Source organism: Syzygium oleosum, unplaced genomic scaffold, assembly GCF_021117445.2.
Source record: "Syzygium oleosum isolate NSW1041296 unplaced genomic scaffold, Sole_v2.1 Sole_v2.03, whole genome shotgun sequence".
NCBI lineage: Eukaryota > Viridiplantae > Streptophyta > Magnoliopsida > Myrtales > Myrtaceae > Syzygium > Syzygium oleosum.
In genome coordinates this window covers 7,568,380-7,586,252 of record NW_026607487.1, presented here as the reverse complement: position 1 = coordinate 7,586,252, position 17,873 = coordinate 7,568,380, and the positions used below count along the sequence as shown (strand labels likewise).

Genomic DNA, 17,873 nt, shown 5'->3' with positions numbered 1-17,873 from the left:
GTAACATAAAAAATCCCCAAGGTTCCGTCAGATGATTTTTTAGTCAAAATAACGTCGTTTTTTATTTCACTTAAGTCACGTGGGTGCCATATAACATAGTTTGCTTTCTAACGTCCATGCAGGCAGATTTTTTTCGATTTTCATTGACAGAATTTTAAAAGAGGATAAATGTGTCACACAGTACAAATTTAAGATTTTTTGTGCCATAAAAAACAATTGAAGATAAATATATCACGATTGGATATAGTTTAAATTTTTTTTTTTGTGGCTTTTGGCCTATAGAAAACAAAAGGTGTATTTGCCAGTTTTCTGTGGAACAGAGGAAAGGGGTTTTGATCTTTTCCACTAGTTTTCCTCCTTTTTAGCTTAATTTAACAGCAAATTTTCTTAACCACTGATAAACAAACACATACCCAAATCCTCCAAACGAGATGCTTTATACGCGCCTAGTTAAATGTGCGATTGCAGTTCGGACTTTGGAGGGATCTTTGCATGGTTTTGTCGCTTTTTCGCAGCATTATTAACTCAGAGAATCTTGCCCCGCGTGTCCCCCATCACGTCAAAAGACGAGCACATGTGCGCATGGGACACCAGCTGTCGAACGAAAAATGTCGTGCGTTTTCTTGGCACGAACTGCAACGCCACGCTGTAAAATTTACTCGAATGGATCGAACGACTGTTACTGCGTTCTTCAAGATGGTTGACTTCCCAGACACTGTCAGAAAGTGAAAGTGAAACCCCTCCCACCTTTGCATTGATTTCTGAACTACGTGGGACCACTTTATTGGCAGGCAGTGACGTAAAGCACAGTCTCTCTCTCTCTCTCTCTCTCACACAGAGGACTTTGGGACTTTCGTGAACTGATTTCCTGTGAATTTTTCAGGATTTTGCTTTCGTGTGCTTTTCTAGTGTCGACGCCGATCAATTACCATCTGACGTTGGATAACAGTCAAATGTGAATTGAACCACAGCTAATTCTTGATCCTGCGTACTCGGCACACTACACATAGGAAATTCCGACCGGGGATGGGATTCCGAGCAAGCTCTGATACTCAAGTTAGTTCGAGCTTAAGGGAATTGAAATTGACCGAGCAAAGGCTAGTATATCTCAAGAGTCTCGTACCTCAAATGGTTGATTTAGAGTTGTTTATACAATCTTCAATAGCCTTATATTTTGCAATTTTCTGAGACGTGATATCATGGGACTGTTTTTCTAAGAATTGGTGTATCTATTGACTTACCGTCCATAATTCGACCCTTACGAGAGATTATAAGTTACAGCCAAAGCGGAATAGGATAAGAAGTTAGAGTATAGGAATAAGCATCGAATGTGCAGTTAGCGTTAGGGTAACTTATGTTTGGATTGAATCTTTCCTCTCTTTTTTGGTATGCCACTTTAATGAGTGAGCGAATCAATTGTATAAGATTTCGAGATCAATAAGACTGAGTTAGCTAAATCGTGTCTTGCATTGTTCGAGTTCCGACCTTTTTTGCTCCTCTCTCGGATTCTCCATCTTGCTCACTCCTTCTAGATCGTAATAGGCCTTCGATTTAAGAACCGGGTTCCTCACTTTATGACATTAAAGGGGGCCAACGTACCTTTTTGGCTTTGCACTTCGGCAACCAACTTGCAACAAACTAAGCACCCTCTTCAGCATGTCTAGTTCTTTTCGTTCGAATTTTGCTATAAAACTATTCACAGTTCCGACACATTAAAGCAAATCTAACTAAAGCATCATATGTAATAATAATAAAATCTTGATCAATTAATCGTCAATTCCTCACCGGATTACACATCCCAAAACTCCTACTGCACGCTGTCTAAGGGAAATTTCTTGTCGGGATTCCACTTCACATGAACTGAGTCAATTCCAACTCTCGATCATTCGAATTTCAAAAAACTCAACGGCTATGATTACATCTAGGTTGTGGACCCTACTTCGGACGGGAGTTTCTACATCTGTCATGCAAAATACATGACTTGAAAATTATCTTAACCACCCAAAAAAGAAGCATGTACCAAAAGGAAAATGAAGAAAGTGAGTATAGTGGCACTTCCTTTTTGCATGCATTTAAGTGCATCAATGTGCTCCTAGTCCTTCCAAATCCCCAATCACCCCTTCTCTCAAAACCCTCTGAAACTCATCTTCTCCACCATCTGGTCTCTGATACAAGCTCAAAACAAAAATGAAGTTTGGCTTATGCTCTCATGCCCTTTCAATCTTCCTCCTCTTCCTTCTTCTGTCATCAAGTTCAGCTGCAAAATACGCAGCAAATGAACCAGGTAATTGAAGCATCTATTAGTTGATCCTTCCTCGACCCCATCATCACATACGTTTGAAAGATGAGGAAAGGCTAATTAAGGGGGAAGCTGTCTGTATCTTCTTTTTTTTCCAGGGCTTGAAGAGAAAGAGATGGAGAAAATCGCCAGCTCGGGAGGTTCCATGCGAGAGAAGATGGAAGGAAGTGACGATATGATCCGTAACGTACGCATTGCACAGCCTATTGTTTTCCTTCACCTACTGCATCCGCATGTCCTTTTCCGCGATTTTCTTTTCATCGTGATCTAAATTTGCTCTTTTGTTCTGTCGTGTGTGACTTTCTTTCGGGAAAAATTTTTAAAAAAAAATTCAATGCAGCTGATGGGAGAGGAGGCATGCGAGGATGGCGAAGAAGAATGCATAAAAAGAAGGTTCATGTCAGAGGCACACCTGGACTACATCTACACCCAGCAACATAAGCATTGATTAAGGATTCTGTCTCTTTGTTTTCTTTCATGTAGCAAGAAGCTCCATCAGCAAAAGTTAGGATTATGCAGATTAACTTGAATTTGCTGCAGTTCCTTCATGATCATGCAGATCATGGGATATGAGTGGGGTGGGACTGGAGCCCTGCCTGTACTTGTGTATAGTTATGGTGTATTTAACTCAGTTAATTGGCCTAATCTCTGTTGTTAATGTGAAGGATGGTACTCTTTTATACTAAAGCAAAACCCAATATTTTTCATTGTTGAATGAAGCTAAACCGGATAACAAGCTAAAGTTTTTCTTAATATTCAGAGGGGGCATTGATGAAAGCTTAAGCGAAATCATGGTAGGACTCGCGAAATCTTTAGTTCATTTGATCATTGATGTTTGATTCTGCATAGTTGCGTCTGCACTTATTATCTCTTCATTCATGTAATTGGTAAAGTGTTTCTAGAGTTGTAGTTTCTTGAAATTGGTCGGGGCAGCATCCTGGAAGAAATCCATAAGCTTTTTTTGGCAGCAGCCAGATAGCCGTAGTTACGAGGTGCTTATGTTTTTGCCGAACTCGTCGAACGCCTTTGAAAAGCTGCGATGCTTCCATGAGATCGCCGCGCAAAAGATGATGGTATTCGTGTGCCGATGAGAGTTGCCCAACGTTTGCATCATCCGTAATCAATCGCTTTCCTCTGCAATTTGGGCAATTCCTAGTGACATGGAAGAACTGCCGCGCTGAGTGAAAATTTGCAGCCCAAGGGAAGAACTAGAAGCAGCGGCTTCCATTTTGTGCATGTATCGCATCAGTTCGGACGACCAGTTCGACGAGATGAGGTTCTGAATTACAGCACCCTTTCTTAACTAGCTCTTATCAGTTCAGACGATTTTTCGACCAGGTCAGATCGGACCAGTCCAGTTGAATCGGGTGATGAAGAGATGGAGGAATCGACACCTAGTTCTTGGTTGGTTTAAATTTCGGATTAACTGTTCAAGCAATTGCAATACCCAAAAAGCTGTAATAGCTTAATCTTTCTCTCTCTCTCTCTCTTTTTTTATTCAATTTGGGGGCATCGAGCAAACCCATGCTGTACAACTTTGGGAAAAGCCGATACTCCATTATGGGGCCACGGAATCGCTTTGCGGAAAGCATCTTACGCAGCACTTTTTGACATAGTTTTATTCTCGGGTCTTGAACTTGGACATGGAGGGTACAAATGTTCTTGACGCCGATGTCTGGAATACTCACGGCGACATCATCGACTTAACCAAAAGTTTAACCAATGTATGTCCTCAAGGCACTTGAACTTGTTCTAAATGGATCGGTTTGATTTCGATATCTCAATTACGTGAAACAAAACTATAAAATTGAGTATGTAGAATCTCGAGTAGTTTTTCTTAATGGGTTACACAAAAAGTGTCCATAAAAAGGTGCTCTTTGATATACAATCAACGGCTTTGCATTCACACAATGCTTTCAGATAATTTCCGATAAGAAATTGCTGGAAATTTTCAATCGATTTTGCTGATTACAGGCTAAGTAAGGCGAAAAAAATCTCGTTTACTCGCTTTTTCGGGGGCCATATAGACTTAACCTTCATGGGTTGACCGTTGGACCGGAAAGAGGCCCATTCCACGGTTCCGATGGAAGCGCGAATTGGATTTGGGCTAACGTTGTGTTTTAGGCCCACGCTAGATTGTGGAACAGCCCAACAATGTCTAACCAAATTCGATTCCGGGTAAAATCTCAGTTTCAATTCCAGTTTCGCCACTTCGATTTCAGTTGCTCCCACGCACTAATTCCCCTTGCGATTTGATGGAATCTCATGCATAAGTCCACGATTTCCTTTGAATTTCGATCAGCTAGCGTTGGAATTTGAACATGATTTCGATTTACTCCGCCATCGTGCGAATGAAGTATTACTAAAGATGTCAAAACGACGGTCCAAATTTGATTGGGTATGACAACTTTTACCCCCGCCACCAATGAAGCGTCAATGGGGTTTTGGGGCCGGGCTGAGGTTGATCGCGTCTTATTTGATTTCGATTGGAGAGTTTTCACGTGAAGATTTTTTTGTCTTCCCTTAATTAATAATGAAAACTATCTACAGTAAACTCGTATAGCCAATGATCTTTATGTTTATCCATGTATGTCCAATTCAATCTTCATGTCGATCACACGTAGCGATTGCAATTATTGAATATTCCAAACTTCGGGTAAATGTGGATTGGGCCCAAATGGGTTGGCGTGGGTTGGACGATACAATCATGTTTCCCACCCCATCTCGACGTCATCCCTGAAAATTGTCATATCGTTAATCTAATTGTCGGTACATTCTTATTCATGCAAAAAAGAAAAAAAACATAGAGAGAGAGAGAGAAGCAATGCGTTAAGCACAACGTATGCTTCATGTACGTGTATTGTGCTCACACGCAAGATCATGGTCAAACCACATACATCGGGTCACCCATCCACACAAACCCTAAAATCATCAAGGCCACGGTTGCAATAATTGAGGAGCAGAAAGAAACTGGCGACCTAGTATAAGTCAATTCTTGGAGTTTCTCCTTGAATGGGGCATCTCAGAAGCACGCGAAAGAGATGCACCAACCCTCCTCACCGAAACAAAACACTCTTCCGGATCGTTCAAGATTCCTCCACATCCGAGAAACCACCAAATCAATGAAATAGATCTATGGGAAAATTACCAAAAAAATCCTAAACCTTTTGCAATTGTACCAATTCAGTCCTAAACCTTTTTTTTGCCAATTCAGTCCTAAACCTTTTACAATTGTGCCAATTCAGTCCATCCGGCCACTTTTGGCCGGCCGGCGCTGACATGAATGCAGGCCGGCGCGGCTGACGTGGCAATTTTTAATAATTTTTTATTTTTTTCTCTTTCTTTTTTTTTTCTGGCCTATCTTCTTCCCCGATCACCGGTCCGGCGAAAGGCTGAGGCCGGCGAGGTCCACCTCACCGTCGCCGAGCGAGGTCGACCTCGCCATGGCTAGGGCGAGGGCTCGCCCGGCGACAGCGAGGCCGCCAGATCTGGCGAGACCTCGCCGTCGCCTGGCGAGGTCGACCTCGCCCCGCGACGGCGAGGCCTCACCCGGATCGGCGAGGCCTCACCCGGATCTGGCGAGGCCTCACCCGGATCTGGCGAGGCCTCGCCGTCGTCGGGCGAGGTCGACCTCGCCATGACCTCGCCCGGCGACGGCGAGGCCTCGCCCAGGATCTGGGCGGCCTCGCCCGGATCTCGGGTGAGGTCGACCTCGCCGTCGCAGGGCGAGGTCGACCTTGCCCTCACCGGGCGAGGTCGACCTGGCCCGGCGACGGCGAGGCCTCGCCAGATCTGGGCGGCCTCGCCCAGATCTGGTGAGGTCGACCTCGCCGTCGCAGGGCGAGGTCGACCTTGCCCTCACCGGGCGAGGTCGACCTGGCCCGGCGACTGCGAGGCTGGCCCTCGCCAGTGCTGGCGAGGGCCAGCCTCGCCCATGGCCGTCAAGGTGGACCTCGCCGGCCTCAGCCTCTCGCCGGACTGGCGACCAGGGAAGAAGATAGGCCAGAAAAAAATCAAAAAAAAAATCAAAAAATTATTAAAAATTGCCACGTCAGCCGCGCCGACGTCCACGTCAACGCCGGCAGGCCAAAAGTGGCCGGATGGATTGAATTGGTACAATTGCAAAAAGTTTAGGACTGAATTGACAAAAAAAAAGGTTTAGAACTGAATTGGCATAATTGCAAAAGGTTTAGGTCTTTTTTGGTAATTTTCCCTAGATCTATAGAGAAACGCATTTAACCCGCGATTTAAAGGCAAGATAGTTCCCTAATCCGGCGTTTACTGATGATCTCGCAATCCCACCAAGGCACGCCACATGCAAAACTCCAAACCAGAAGCGAAGGTGGAACCCCCCACGTTGTGATCAAACCTCAATGAGCCAAGTTTCTTACTGATGAAGAAAGATGTAATGTAACATGTGGTGGGAAAGAGAGAGAGAGAGAGAGAGAGAGAGAGAGAGAGAGAGAGGGGGAGGGGGGGAGGGTGGAGAAGAGATGGTGGGCAAGGTTGGGGGAAAGATTCAATGGACAAAAGCATGTCCAAGTCACTGTCCTCTCTCCAAGTGCTGGAGGGCAAGTGTCTGCAATAATGGAGATAGGACAAAGAGAGGGCACCGTCTTCTTCACAAGAGGAGGATGGGCCACTTGGCCCTTTTCTCGCGGAGGTGCCCCTTCGTGTTGTATGGACCAGCTCGCATGTCTGACGTGTTTGACAACTTTGCTGGATTCGAGGACGTTGTGGACAAATTTCATGAGCTGTGAAAGAAAATAAATTGACATGTTTTGAACCGGTAGATCTTGTCTACGCAATAACACCTGTTGATCGAATTCTACGACAGAGAATGCAGAGATAGTAATAATCGAGAAACGAGAGTGTCTCGCAAAAGGAAAGCTCCCTCCCGTGTTTTGTCTCGTACCCACCTTTGTTTGAGGAGTTGGCTGTTTCATAACCTTCTTGGAGAATTTTAAGACCGTGATTGTTTTCATTAGCTACTAACCGAATCTATCTTATGCCGACATGGTATGTGAATAATATACTTATGATGCAGAATTTACTATGTGCTGCGCTCAAGATTTCGCATGTATTCATCCCACTTCATGCCGGGGATTTGTTCCGCGACAGTAAACGTCACAAGAGCCCCATGTTTATCGAAATCAACGGTGGCTGATGAAATGTGCACAACGACATATTTAATAAGTCACGAGGCTGATTGCGAGATATTGTCAAATAATAATGGAAGTTCTTTTCAAAACAAGATGAGAATGCTACGTGCACTAATCAAAACATTCTTATCACGAACTTAGGGATGTGAAAGGCCAGTGCTACTCGAAAAAGGAGCGCTTCCCGACAATATTACGAAATATCTTCCCCCACCAAGAGAGTCGGGCTTAATATTAAATTTCCAGGCTTATTAGAAAATGGGTATAAGTGCTTCATTCGAAGAGCATCAAACCATTGGTATAACTGGATTATAGCTTGTTAGGCTCCGTAAGGCCAAGTTTTTAACGCGCCGTCGTGGATTGTAGAGTAAGGCTCCGTTTATTTCACAGAAAATATATGATTTAAAAAGTATTTTCTTGAAAACAATCTCCTATATCCTTTACAAAAATGAACGAGCGAAAAATATTTTCATCTTTCACGGAAATATCTAGACATAAATTATTTATCGATAATGAAAACATATTTTCATCTTTCACAGAAATATCAATGCCATACAATCGTCAATGAATCTCCCTCGTCGATGTCAATTTGTATCAAAAATTTAGGGGCCAAGTTCTGGAACGACATTGGGACCATATTGAAAAATTAAAGGTCCAAAAATCAAATTGCAAGTTGAGTTAAAATTCAGATGCCGTTTGTGTCACTTTTCAAATAGGGATTTCAACTAAAGTTAATGCTTTTTAAAAAGAATTTGGCCTTAATATTAAGCAGTCCTCGATATTCGCGGAATCCAACGTCCGTCACCGTGCGAGAAGCTGACCCAACATTATTGAATTGCAGTACATCCAATCAAACTACAACATCAAGGTCACACGGGACTGATATACTCTACTGGCCCTAATCAGCATGTGCTGGATTTTATCGGGACATCTTTGCTTATCTTCTTTTTTCTTTTTTTTTTTGATAATCCAGGGAACCCCCGTACGGCCGACAGTCGGGGAGTAAACCCTGGGGGCGACACGTGCTAGCCACCATACACGTACCACCGGTTAAGTCACCCTGCGGCGCCCGGGATTCGAACACTCAACCTTTTGCGAGAGGAAGAGTGCGCGCTCCAGCAGCGCCACCCAGGCGGGTGGTCTCTTTGCTTATCTTTATCCCCTTTATCCCCTTCTCGGCCAATATCTAGGTTACACCACGTTATCATCGTTTCATGTCTTTGAATCTTTCGATATAATATGATATTTATATATTGATTGATTCGGCGACAAATAATTTAATTCGTGGCACATAAAAAGAAAGACAGATCTGAGCACGGGAGAGAATTGTCGAAGAAGCAAGCGCAGAATGCCCCACCTCTCCTTCTCCATCCATCCTCATCTGTTCTAAGTATGGAGTCAAAGATATTCATCCCGCGCAATCCAGCTAATTGTTCAATTAGAATAGAACGATCGAGATGTAGAGATCATTTAATTGGAATAAGAATATATTTACGCGACCCAGTGGCGAATCCTCCTGTTTCTTTTTCTTTTTCTTTCTTATTTTATATTCCGGATCAAGAGATAATAGGCCTTGTGACGTTTATGTACAACTTGAATTCGTGGTAATTGACGGGCTCGATTCATAGCGATCCAAATCTAAGAATGTAATATATCACGATATTGGATACATTGGGTCATGTGAGCCCACGACATCACTCACACCTGTCAATTGTAAAATTCTCTAAAATGGCTAAATACACTCAATTAATATAGAACCCGCGAGTTATATTTTAAACTGAGTCAAAACTATTAAAAATTTGTGAGTTTCACGTACGTTTCGGCAAATCTAACGATTCAGATTAATTTGATTTCATCTGGGTTTACGAAAAGAAAAAAATATCATATTGACCTATAAATCACATTGATCATGCAAAACTAAGATCCCCATTTAAATAATGATACGTGGAGACTTCTCCGGGTACGCCGAATAATCTGTCGGAACCGATTGAAAATGACTGATTTCACTCGCATATTCCTAACTTGCAAGCCTTAAACAAGCAAAAGCCCGGATTCACTCGCCACGGGCAAATGCCGGTCTCCTCCGAGCTCGATCTATGCTCTCTCTCTCTCTCGGTCGACCGGTTACAGCCGGTCACGCATCGCAAGTATCAGGCCACTCTCGCGAGCGGGGCTCTGGTATCTCTCTTCGCCTTTTCCTTTATAAGTCGCGCCCAAAGCCTCATCTTCCTCCTCGTCGTCCGCCATCCTCGTCCCCTGCAAGACCTCCTTTGCCCTCCGTTTTCTCCGTAATTTACGGTTTGACCACTCTGGTTATGATAGCGGCCGGCCACCGGGAACTTGAGAGCCCCAGCCACTCTCCAGCTCTCGGTTTCCCTCGCCCCCGCTTCTTCCGCTACCGCCGTTTGCGGTAGCCGCCGGTGGTAACCCCCCCCCCCCCCCTCCTGCTCCGCCGAACATCTACTTCTCTATTACGTAACTCGGCCATGCCCACTTCGAAGTCTCACCGGACGGCGCCGGAGGACAGGGGCCGGAGGGGGAAGTCGCCGAAGAAGGCGTCCTCGTTCCACGGCCGCGTCCCGCCGGCGATCGCGGGGGCGAAGGAGCTGCGCCGCCCGATGACGGCGCCGGAGCTTCCGCCGCCGCCGCCGTGGCTGCCGGCGGAGCCGAGGCCGCGGCTGACGAAGCTGCTGCTGAACGTGACGGTGCTCGGCGGCGTCGGGGCCGTGCAGGTGGTGACGACGCCGGAGTCGACGGTCGGCGATCTGGTGGCCGCCGTCGTGAGGCAGTACGCCAAGGAAGGGCGGCGTCCCGCCCTGGCGTCTGACGATCCGTCGCGCTTCGACCTCCACTATTCGCAGTTCAGCTTGGAAAGTAAGAGAATCGGAACGCCACGCCGTCTCGATCCGTTCATGTGCGGCTTTCTCCTCATCGCGCCCGAATCGAAAGTCTCTTATCCATTTTGTTCTTTCGGAATTGCAGGTTTGGATAGAGAGGAGAAGCTGATGGCATTAGGATCGAGGAACTTCTTCGTCTGTCCCAAGAAGGCCCTCGCGGACGGTCGTGCCGCCGGCGACGGCGGCGCGACGGCGGCGGCGGCGGCGACTTCGTCGTGCTCTCGCGAAGCTCAGAAAGCCGCAAAGGCCGGTTTCAATTGGTTCAAGTTCATGGATTTCTGGCTACAGTAGTTGGCCGCCATCTCCGATCACCTCCGCCATTCGCAGAGTTGATCGCGATCATTAAGTAGTATCCTCCATCGAAAGTATGACCGCCGCAGCGGTTCGAATCCCATGCGTGATCGCGTCTACCGTCTCTTGACCTTTCGCGCTGTTTGTTGTAGATTTCCAATTTCTTTTTTCGTTTTTATATTTGTACAGACTTTCACTGTTCGTGGGCCAATGTATGGAGGAGCTTCCGTCTTGTGAAATTTAATGTGCTTGCTGTTGCTGTAATGAAGAGCTTTGTCGTCTTATAAATTCATCCTTTAAAACAAAATTTAATCGTGGGATCCACGTGATGAGACCGACCACGCAATGGAATGAACGTTTTTACAGCCGCCCCATAAGTTAGGGGAGAATAAATTTCCTTCTTAATTCTTAAAATCAAAAACCAATTCAAAAATAATTAATAAAAATAAAAAAAAAAATTCTTTATTTTTTTTATTTTTTCTTTTTTCTTTTCTTTTCTTAATTTTTCTTTTTCTTCTTCTCCTTTTCTCCCTGCCGTTTTCTCCCTCGCCGGGGGGGGCGGGGCGGCCGGGGGGGGGGGGCGCGGGCCCGCCCGGAGGGGGGGGGGGCGCGGCCCCGGGGGCGGGGCGGGGGCCGCCCGGGGGGCCCCCGGCCCGCCCGGGGGGGGGGCCGCCCGCGCCGGGGGCGGCGCGGCGGGCCGTGGGCCCCCCCCGGCGGCCCCCCCCCCCGCCCCCCGCGCGCCGGGGGGCGGCCGCGCCGGGGGGGCCGCCCGCCCCCCCCCCCGGGGGGGGGGGGGGCGGGGGCCGGGGGGGGGGGGGGGGGGGGGGGGCGGGGGGGGCGCCGGGGGGCGGGGCCGGGGGGGGGGGGGGGGCCCGCGGGCGCGGGGGGGGGGGGCCGGGGGGGGGGGGGGGGGGGAGGGGGGGGAGGGAAAAAAAAAAAAAAAAAAAAAAAAAAAAAAAAAATTAAAAAAAAAAAATTAATTTTTTTTGGTTTTTTTTTTTTTTTTGTTTTTTTAATTTTTTTTTTGGGGGTGTTTTTTTTTTCTTTTTTTTGGTTTTTGTTTGGTTTTTTTATTTTTCCTTTTCTTTGGGATTATGGCAAGTTCCTACTTGTTGTTTCGCTAACTTCACAACTCGACCCCCCGCCTTTTTGAAATTCGTGGCAATAAGCGCTGTAGACCCAAGACTCCATCCAAATTTTTGTTTTATACATGATCACGTAACTAGTTGTGAAAGACAAATCGACCATATATCGTACATGCGGTTGTATAAAGAAATGTACGTACTATCAAAAAATATATTGAAAAACTGTATGCGGAAGCGCATTCGGCATCGACTCTAATCAAACTCTCGCCGAAACTTTAGTCACATGCTCCTCCACATGTAATACGTTTCTGAACTATTCTTTTACTATATTATGTGCGTATACTTAAATTACGAACCTCACATTACAGGTAAATACAAGGTAAAAGCATGATTGAATTTGTTTCAGATATGAAGTCATTTAACATTGATATGACGTGGAGAATCGACTATGTGTCGTGCTTCTAATTCACCCACATCCATTTCCTAATCCAATAACCCGACACCTCTCCTGTAATTGCGGTGCAACTCAAATTATGCCCAAACCTGTCCTTCAAAGAACACAAAATCCATGATGGTACCTGTTGTAGATCTTACGAAAGTGGTGAATGAACTCGCACAAAAGGCTTCTGAGTGCTCCTCATCATCCTTTCTTCTCTTCCCTTTTATCCTTTTCCTTTTCTTGGTTGGCATTTGCCTTGATGAGCACCAAGAACACCCCGTCAAGCATTATGCGATTCAAGAATGATAATCGAAGCGAGACGGCAACATAAATCAGGACCTCCGTCACTGGGGAAAAGCATATATGCACTGAAGGTCCCAATGTATTCCAGTACTAGTTAAACTTCTCGAGCTCGTTGATTTGTTATAGCAACGAACGACGCAACACGAATGGAAAGCAGGTCAGTACGCAAGTACCCAGTATCTTTTTCTCCTTCGCCACGGTAATTGGATCTCAGTTATAAGCATATATCGCACGGAAATCCCAATCTTGTCCGAGTCTTGTGGTCTAAAACTAGTGAACAAAACAAGGTCGACCAAAAGAACATCCGCGGCATGATTCAGTTTGCATGCTATTTCCTATCAAATCAAAACAACAATTTGGACAATGACTTCCCAGGAAGTTCATCAAATCGCGGGATGCAAATGCGTCTTCCGAAACGACGACCACCGCTAGTCGGTTTGCTTCATCCTCGCACAATCAAATCTAGCTATTATGAGCCATTAAACATTTCGTCATATGGATTGCAAGTATTCTACAAGTAACAAGAGTCCTCATGATGATCAAAGCAGTAAACAGCAACTAACATCGCTGTTTCCAATCTGGTATGCATAAAATAAAGCAAGGCATGACCTTACAGTACTCCGATAGATCCAAAACAACTACAGAACCTCCAGACCCAATTCTCCACGATCTGACAGGCCACCTGTACATACAGGGAAACCACGATCAAAACACTGGATCAATTTTTTTTCTCTTAATAAACTAAAGATGTAAAAGACTGGATCCACTTGGAAAAATGCAGAACCTTGACCTGCAAGACTTGAAAGGTACGTAAGATCATTATTAATTTACATAATTCGCAAATAGTAGAAAGTGAAAACAGAAAGCAGAGCCATCAAAACCGTGGAAGTTTGCTTCGACATAAGTCTTGATGTGCGCGCACTGAATTCCTGAGCGTAAAAGATGCATAAATGACCTAAAACTACATGCCACAAGCACATTGGCAAAGGCCAAGTTTACTAACTTTATGCTTGTATCTCCAATGAAAAGTATATAAAAGTAACAAAAACAAGTCAAGCTGAGAATTAATCCAGAAATGACACACATGAAAGGGCTTACCGAGTTTGTCATATTATATTGTGCATATATCAATTGCCAAGGCAACATGATCTTCTATGGGTCATTTTGATATGTCAAGTCACAGTGGCCCATCAAATAAAGACTGATGATTCCAAAGGAAATGCAGACACTTTTTCAATTAACAGTTAATATTTACAATCTTCAAGCAAGATAACAAAAATTCATTAGCCAAAGACCCACCAAAAGATGCTACATGTCAGGGAATTTCGGTAATCACAAAGTTGTGTTAACACCTTTGTAAAAATTTGTAAGCAAAAATCAAGCAGGAAACAAGTGGGGACTTGCACTACCATAGATAGTTTAAGAACTATTCTTCCATTTTATGGATAGAAATTGATTGGAGCATGCCCTACTATGCCATAAAATAATGACAGAGTTACCCCAAAATTAAGTAGGACTCAGGCTCACTACGTCATAAAAGAATGACAGAGTTGCCCAAGAAATAAAGTAGGACTTTGCAGGAAAAAGTTGCAGAGGCAGATGGGCCAAGTTTAGTATCGGCAAATTGGTAGAAAGAAAAAAGGAAGGTGGCATGGATGCAAATCACACATGAAATCAATCATCCTATAATCATGATGAAGATGCTTTGAGGTAATTTTTTTTTAATTATCATATCACAGAACACTGAACCTGCACACCACCTGCACAGTGGAAAACGTGCAGTAAGATTCACTTATTAAAAAAATGTCTTCACTTAATGGTAAACTTCCATCAAGATAGCTGCAAAATTGCTATGAAATTGAAATGAACAGGAGAAAGAAACAAACCATTAACTCGAATTCAATCAATATCCACATACTCCACGCTGAGAAGGCGGCTGCTGCTGCTTTTGATATGCACACAAATCCCCATTTTTCACATGCTGATTAATAGCATTTTCAAGATTGCCATTGCTGTTACTGTTAGAGTTGGCCACTTTAGCATTTTCTTGCTGATCCCTTTCCCTGTTCCATTGTTCAATTTTGGCACGCCTCTCCTCACTACCTTCCCTAATTGGACTGGCATTCCTCCTTCCTCGTGGGCTCCTACTTCTCCCTCTCCAGTGGCCAGGACTAGTGCTCCTGTGCCTCCTGCTCCTGCTATCATGATAGTCATACTCTTCATATCTCCTCCCATATCCCCTTCCTCCATGAGAGTGCTCTTCGTAGCTACGGTGCCGATAGGGGCTTCGGCTCCGGCTCCGGCTCCGGCTCCGACTGTGCCTACGTCGATACCTCCCAAACAATTGCCGCCTCAACTCCCTACATATGAGATGTCAACTAGTCTCATAAGAATCATGCAAAAACATTGGACTTAGCTAAGCTAATTAAATACATCATGTACCTGCTGATGCTTTTCAAATGCATAAAATTGCAGTATCCACCACGGTTGCACTTGTCTTCTTCATATTGCCTACAGGTGGCTTCTCGGAAGTCGGTCACCGGAGAGTAATCAACAATAATGGGACGGCCTGAAATGTAAGACGCCAAACATAATAAACCAAGAATGGATAGTCAATTAAACTCAAGTGCTTCACCAACAAGAGGTTCCCTAACCTGCATAATATCTTCCACTCAGGCTCTGAAGGGCCCTCTCCGCCTGTTCTTCCTCTCTAAACTGAACATAGACATTGCCCACCTGCTCAGGAAATAAAAAAAACAGACTACTAAGAATTAAATTGTCTTTAAAAGGAGTATCCCTGATGTTCTCGATGTCAGTTTCCAGAGCAGTACCATGTGGTCGGCGAGGTTATCACAGACATTCAGGCTCTCGATCTCTCCGTACTTGTTCAGCTCTTCAAACAGGTCTTCGTCAAAATCCTGCAACGCCAGGCAAGAAACACATCCGACCTCAGTACTAGTGTTGATGGTGGAAGTTTTCCGCATGATCGAAACAAGACACTGACCGGTAGATGATAGCAGAAAGTCCCAGTACAACAGCAGTCATCAATTGTCGCGATAAGATAGATTAGATACAGTTTGACGGGTAACAAGATGCGAACGATAGAAAGCCTCTAGAGCCGCGAATCCCGCGGATTCAAGAAAACAGCACGTCCTCCTCCTCGGTTAGAGGTTAGAGAACTTTTAAGCCAGCAACTTCCACGAAATTTATTCAGGAATTCGAACTCAACGCGCTTGGGCAATACAGTAACATGATCACACGGTCGATCGTGCGCTCATTCACAGTAGCGAAACATCAAAGCAAGGTTACACCTCGTCAACATGATCATGTAAATGAACGGTAAAAGAGAAGGCATCGGTTCTATCTTCCGATTGGAAGGTACCTTAGAACCACCATGTAAATCAACTCAATTCCTTCTCTTTCAAAATCCAGAGCTACCAAACACAAATTGCCGACTAACGAATACATAAACCGATAGCAGGCACCTCATCAGAATCCGCAAGGCGAAAACGATCTCGAGCCCAAAAAAAAGTTGAACGACGACGGACGAACATCTCAACCCAATCGGATTCCGATCACGGGCGTCGACGTTCCAAACCGAAACAGAAACGGACGAAACGGAAACCGAAGCGGCAAGAAAAAAAAGGAGAGAAGGCGAGGGAAACGCCGCGTCGGCAAATAGTTATACCTGGAAATGCTCCTGGATTCTGCGGGGTTGGATGGGGAGGCCCTGGGCGTCGACGCCGGGGGTGATCATGTCGGGGCGCTGGTACATGTTGGAGAGGAGGAGCGTGGGGGCTGATGGTGGGCTTGGTGTGGAGGCGGGAGCAGCGATCGCCGTGCCTGCAGGCGCCGATCTTGAAGTAGAAGGGGCAGTTCACGCGGTCCTTCTCCGTCCCGAAGATCGACGCCAAATGCTCCGCCATGACCGGAATTCAGCAAAGCAAAGCAAACCAAAGCAAAGCAACAAGAGGGATCGACGAGGAGACTCGAGAGCGCTTCGGCGATTTTGGAGGTTCTGCGTGGTGGCGACGGGATCCGTTGGATTTTTAAGACGCCACGTGTTTCTAGGTGTTTCCATTGAGATATCAGTTCTAAATCTAATAATGCGGAGAGGTTGTCGAGGAGGTGCTGGTTTGCCCGAGAGGTTAAGGGGGAAGACTTAAGATCTTCTGCACATAAGTGCGCGTGGGTTCGAACCCCACAGCCAGCAACCCTTTTTTTTGGTAAAAGCTTTCCTATGGCCTCTTTGAAACTGTTGAACGAACTGGAGCTTCTCCATCCACCTTCTCCTTCTGTTTTTTCTTATGCAGATTTCAGTTTTCGGACAGTGACAGATTAATTAGCATCATCATGAGATTTGGACAGCCCGGTGTCGCAAGGAGCGAGCGGTTCACCACAACATGTCTCGAGTGTTTCGCTCGATGAGACTAAATTCATTTCACAATGGCTATTCTCAGCAGCATGAATAGCACAAGATTGGTCACAGGTTCAGCTCTCAAACCTGATCTTTTCAGCATTCGCTTATGGCAGCTGAACACCAAGACGGAAGAAAATGAAATGATCTCCTCGGAATAGTCATTTGGCACTTGTTACCTACTCTGTCAGTACTCAAGCGATGGATTCTTCTAAATGACGGAGAAATTATCAAGTTCGGAGCTCCCAGATCCATGCAGTTCATGCCCTCTGAGGCTACTTTCGTATGTACTTACTATTGCCTTTGGTCTGATCAAGATGAGCAATATCTCATGTTCTCTCCAGATGGGAGAGCTGGAAATCAAGTCAGATTGATTGGTGAAGTACTTGGATTCACATATGCTGAATGTGAAGTCTGAGGTTCTGAACAGAGAAAAGATCTTCGATTCTCTGCACCCCGAATCGGTTAGCTGCTTCTCGTAATGAAAAATCATCGGCTTGCCACATCTCTTGATATATACTCTTAACACTCGAAATTTGACTCGGAACCTAAATCTCTAAAGTTAGTAAACGAGGAGTTCCGAAACCAAAATTCTCCGACCATGCAATTGGGTCTAGATTGTCTCTACAAACGACAGCATCTTCCTCACCAAAAGGTCCCTCAAGCCTCCGATAAGAGATGAGCTCCTCCATCGGTAATACTGAGTCAGTATCCGTCTCGCTGCACTTTCACATTCATACTTACCAAGAACCGCTTTCCAACCCCTCATCACTATTTTATCCTCGTTTTGACCTTTCCCGAAAAACATAGTATTGGGAATGTAACCTGCAGCGGAAAACAACTCATCCAACCTCCGCTCCAACAGTGCTTGTATTGATTCAGTAGAAGTTCTTCAATTGCAGAACTCTTTAAGGCTTCTAGTGTCCGAACCCGCCAGTAATGAACGGCACCCATGAAAGAATTCTCTATGTTGAAGGTGGCCA

The 17,873-nt window shown here is 45.3% G+C and overlaps 2 protein-coding genes, 1 non-coding gene and 1 pseudogene across 3 annotated transcripts; 3 read left to right on the top strand and 1 right to left on the bottom strand.

Annotated features, from left to right (window-relative positions):
- Positions 1 to 2,066: 2,066 nt before the first annotated feature.
- Positions 2,067 to 2,963, top strand: LOC115679115 (putative phytosulfokines 6). The gene is made up of 3 exons (XM_030602679.2): positions 2,067 to 2,284; positions 2,398 to 2,486; positions 2,640 to 2,963. The coding sequence occupies exons 1-3, from the start codon at positions 2,188 to 2,190 to the stop codon at positions 2,745 to 2,747; spliced, it is 294 nt and encodes a 97-aa protein (XP_030458539.1). The 5' UTR covers positions 2,067 to 2,187; the 3' UTR covers positions 2,748 to 2,963.
- Positions 2,964 to 9,672: 6,709 nt separating this feature from the next.
- Positions 9,673 to 11,051, top strand: LOC115669334 (uncharacterized protein At4g22758-like). The gene is made up of 2 exons (XM_030590564.2): positions 9,673 to 10,332; positions 10,441 to 11,051. Exons 1-2 carry the CDS (start codon positions 9,945 to 9,947, stop codon positions 10,644 to 10,646), a joined length of 594 nt encoding a protein of 197 aa, XP_030446424.2. The 5' UTR covers positions 9,673 to 9,944; the 3' UTR covers positions 10,647 to 11,051.
- Positions 11,052 to 12,776: 1,725 nt separating this feature from the next.
- Positions 12,777 to 16,495, bottom strand: LOC115679114 (splicing factor U2af small subunit B-like; annotated as a pseudogene).
- Positions 16,496 to 16,603: 108 nt separating this feature from the next.
- On the top strand, positions 16,604 to 16,686 carry TRNAL-UAA (transfer RNA leucine (anticodon UAA)). Its single transcript has one exon. It is a non-coding gene; the product is annotated as a tRNA-Leu (tRNA).
- The last annotated feature ends 1,187 nt before the right edge of the window (positions 16,687 to 17,873 follow it).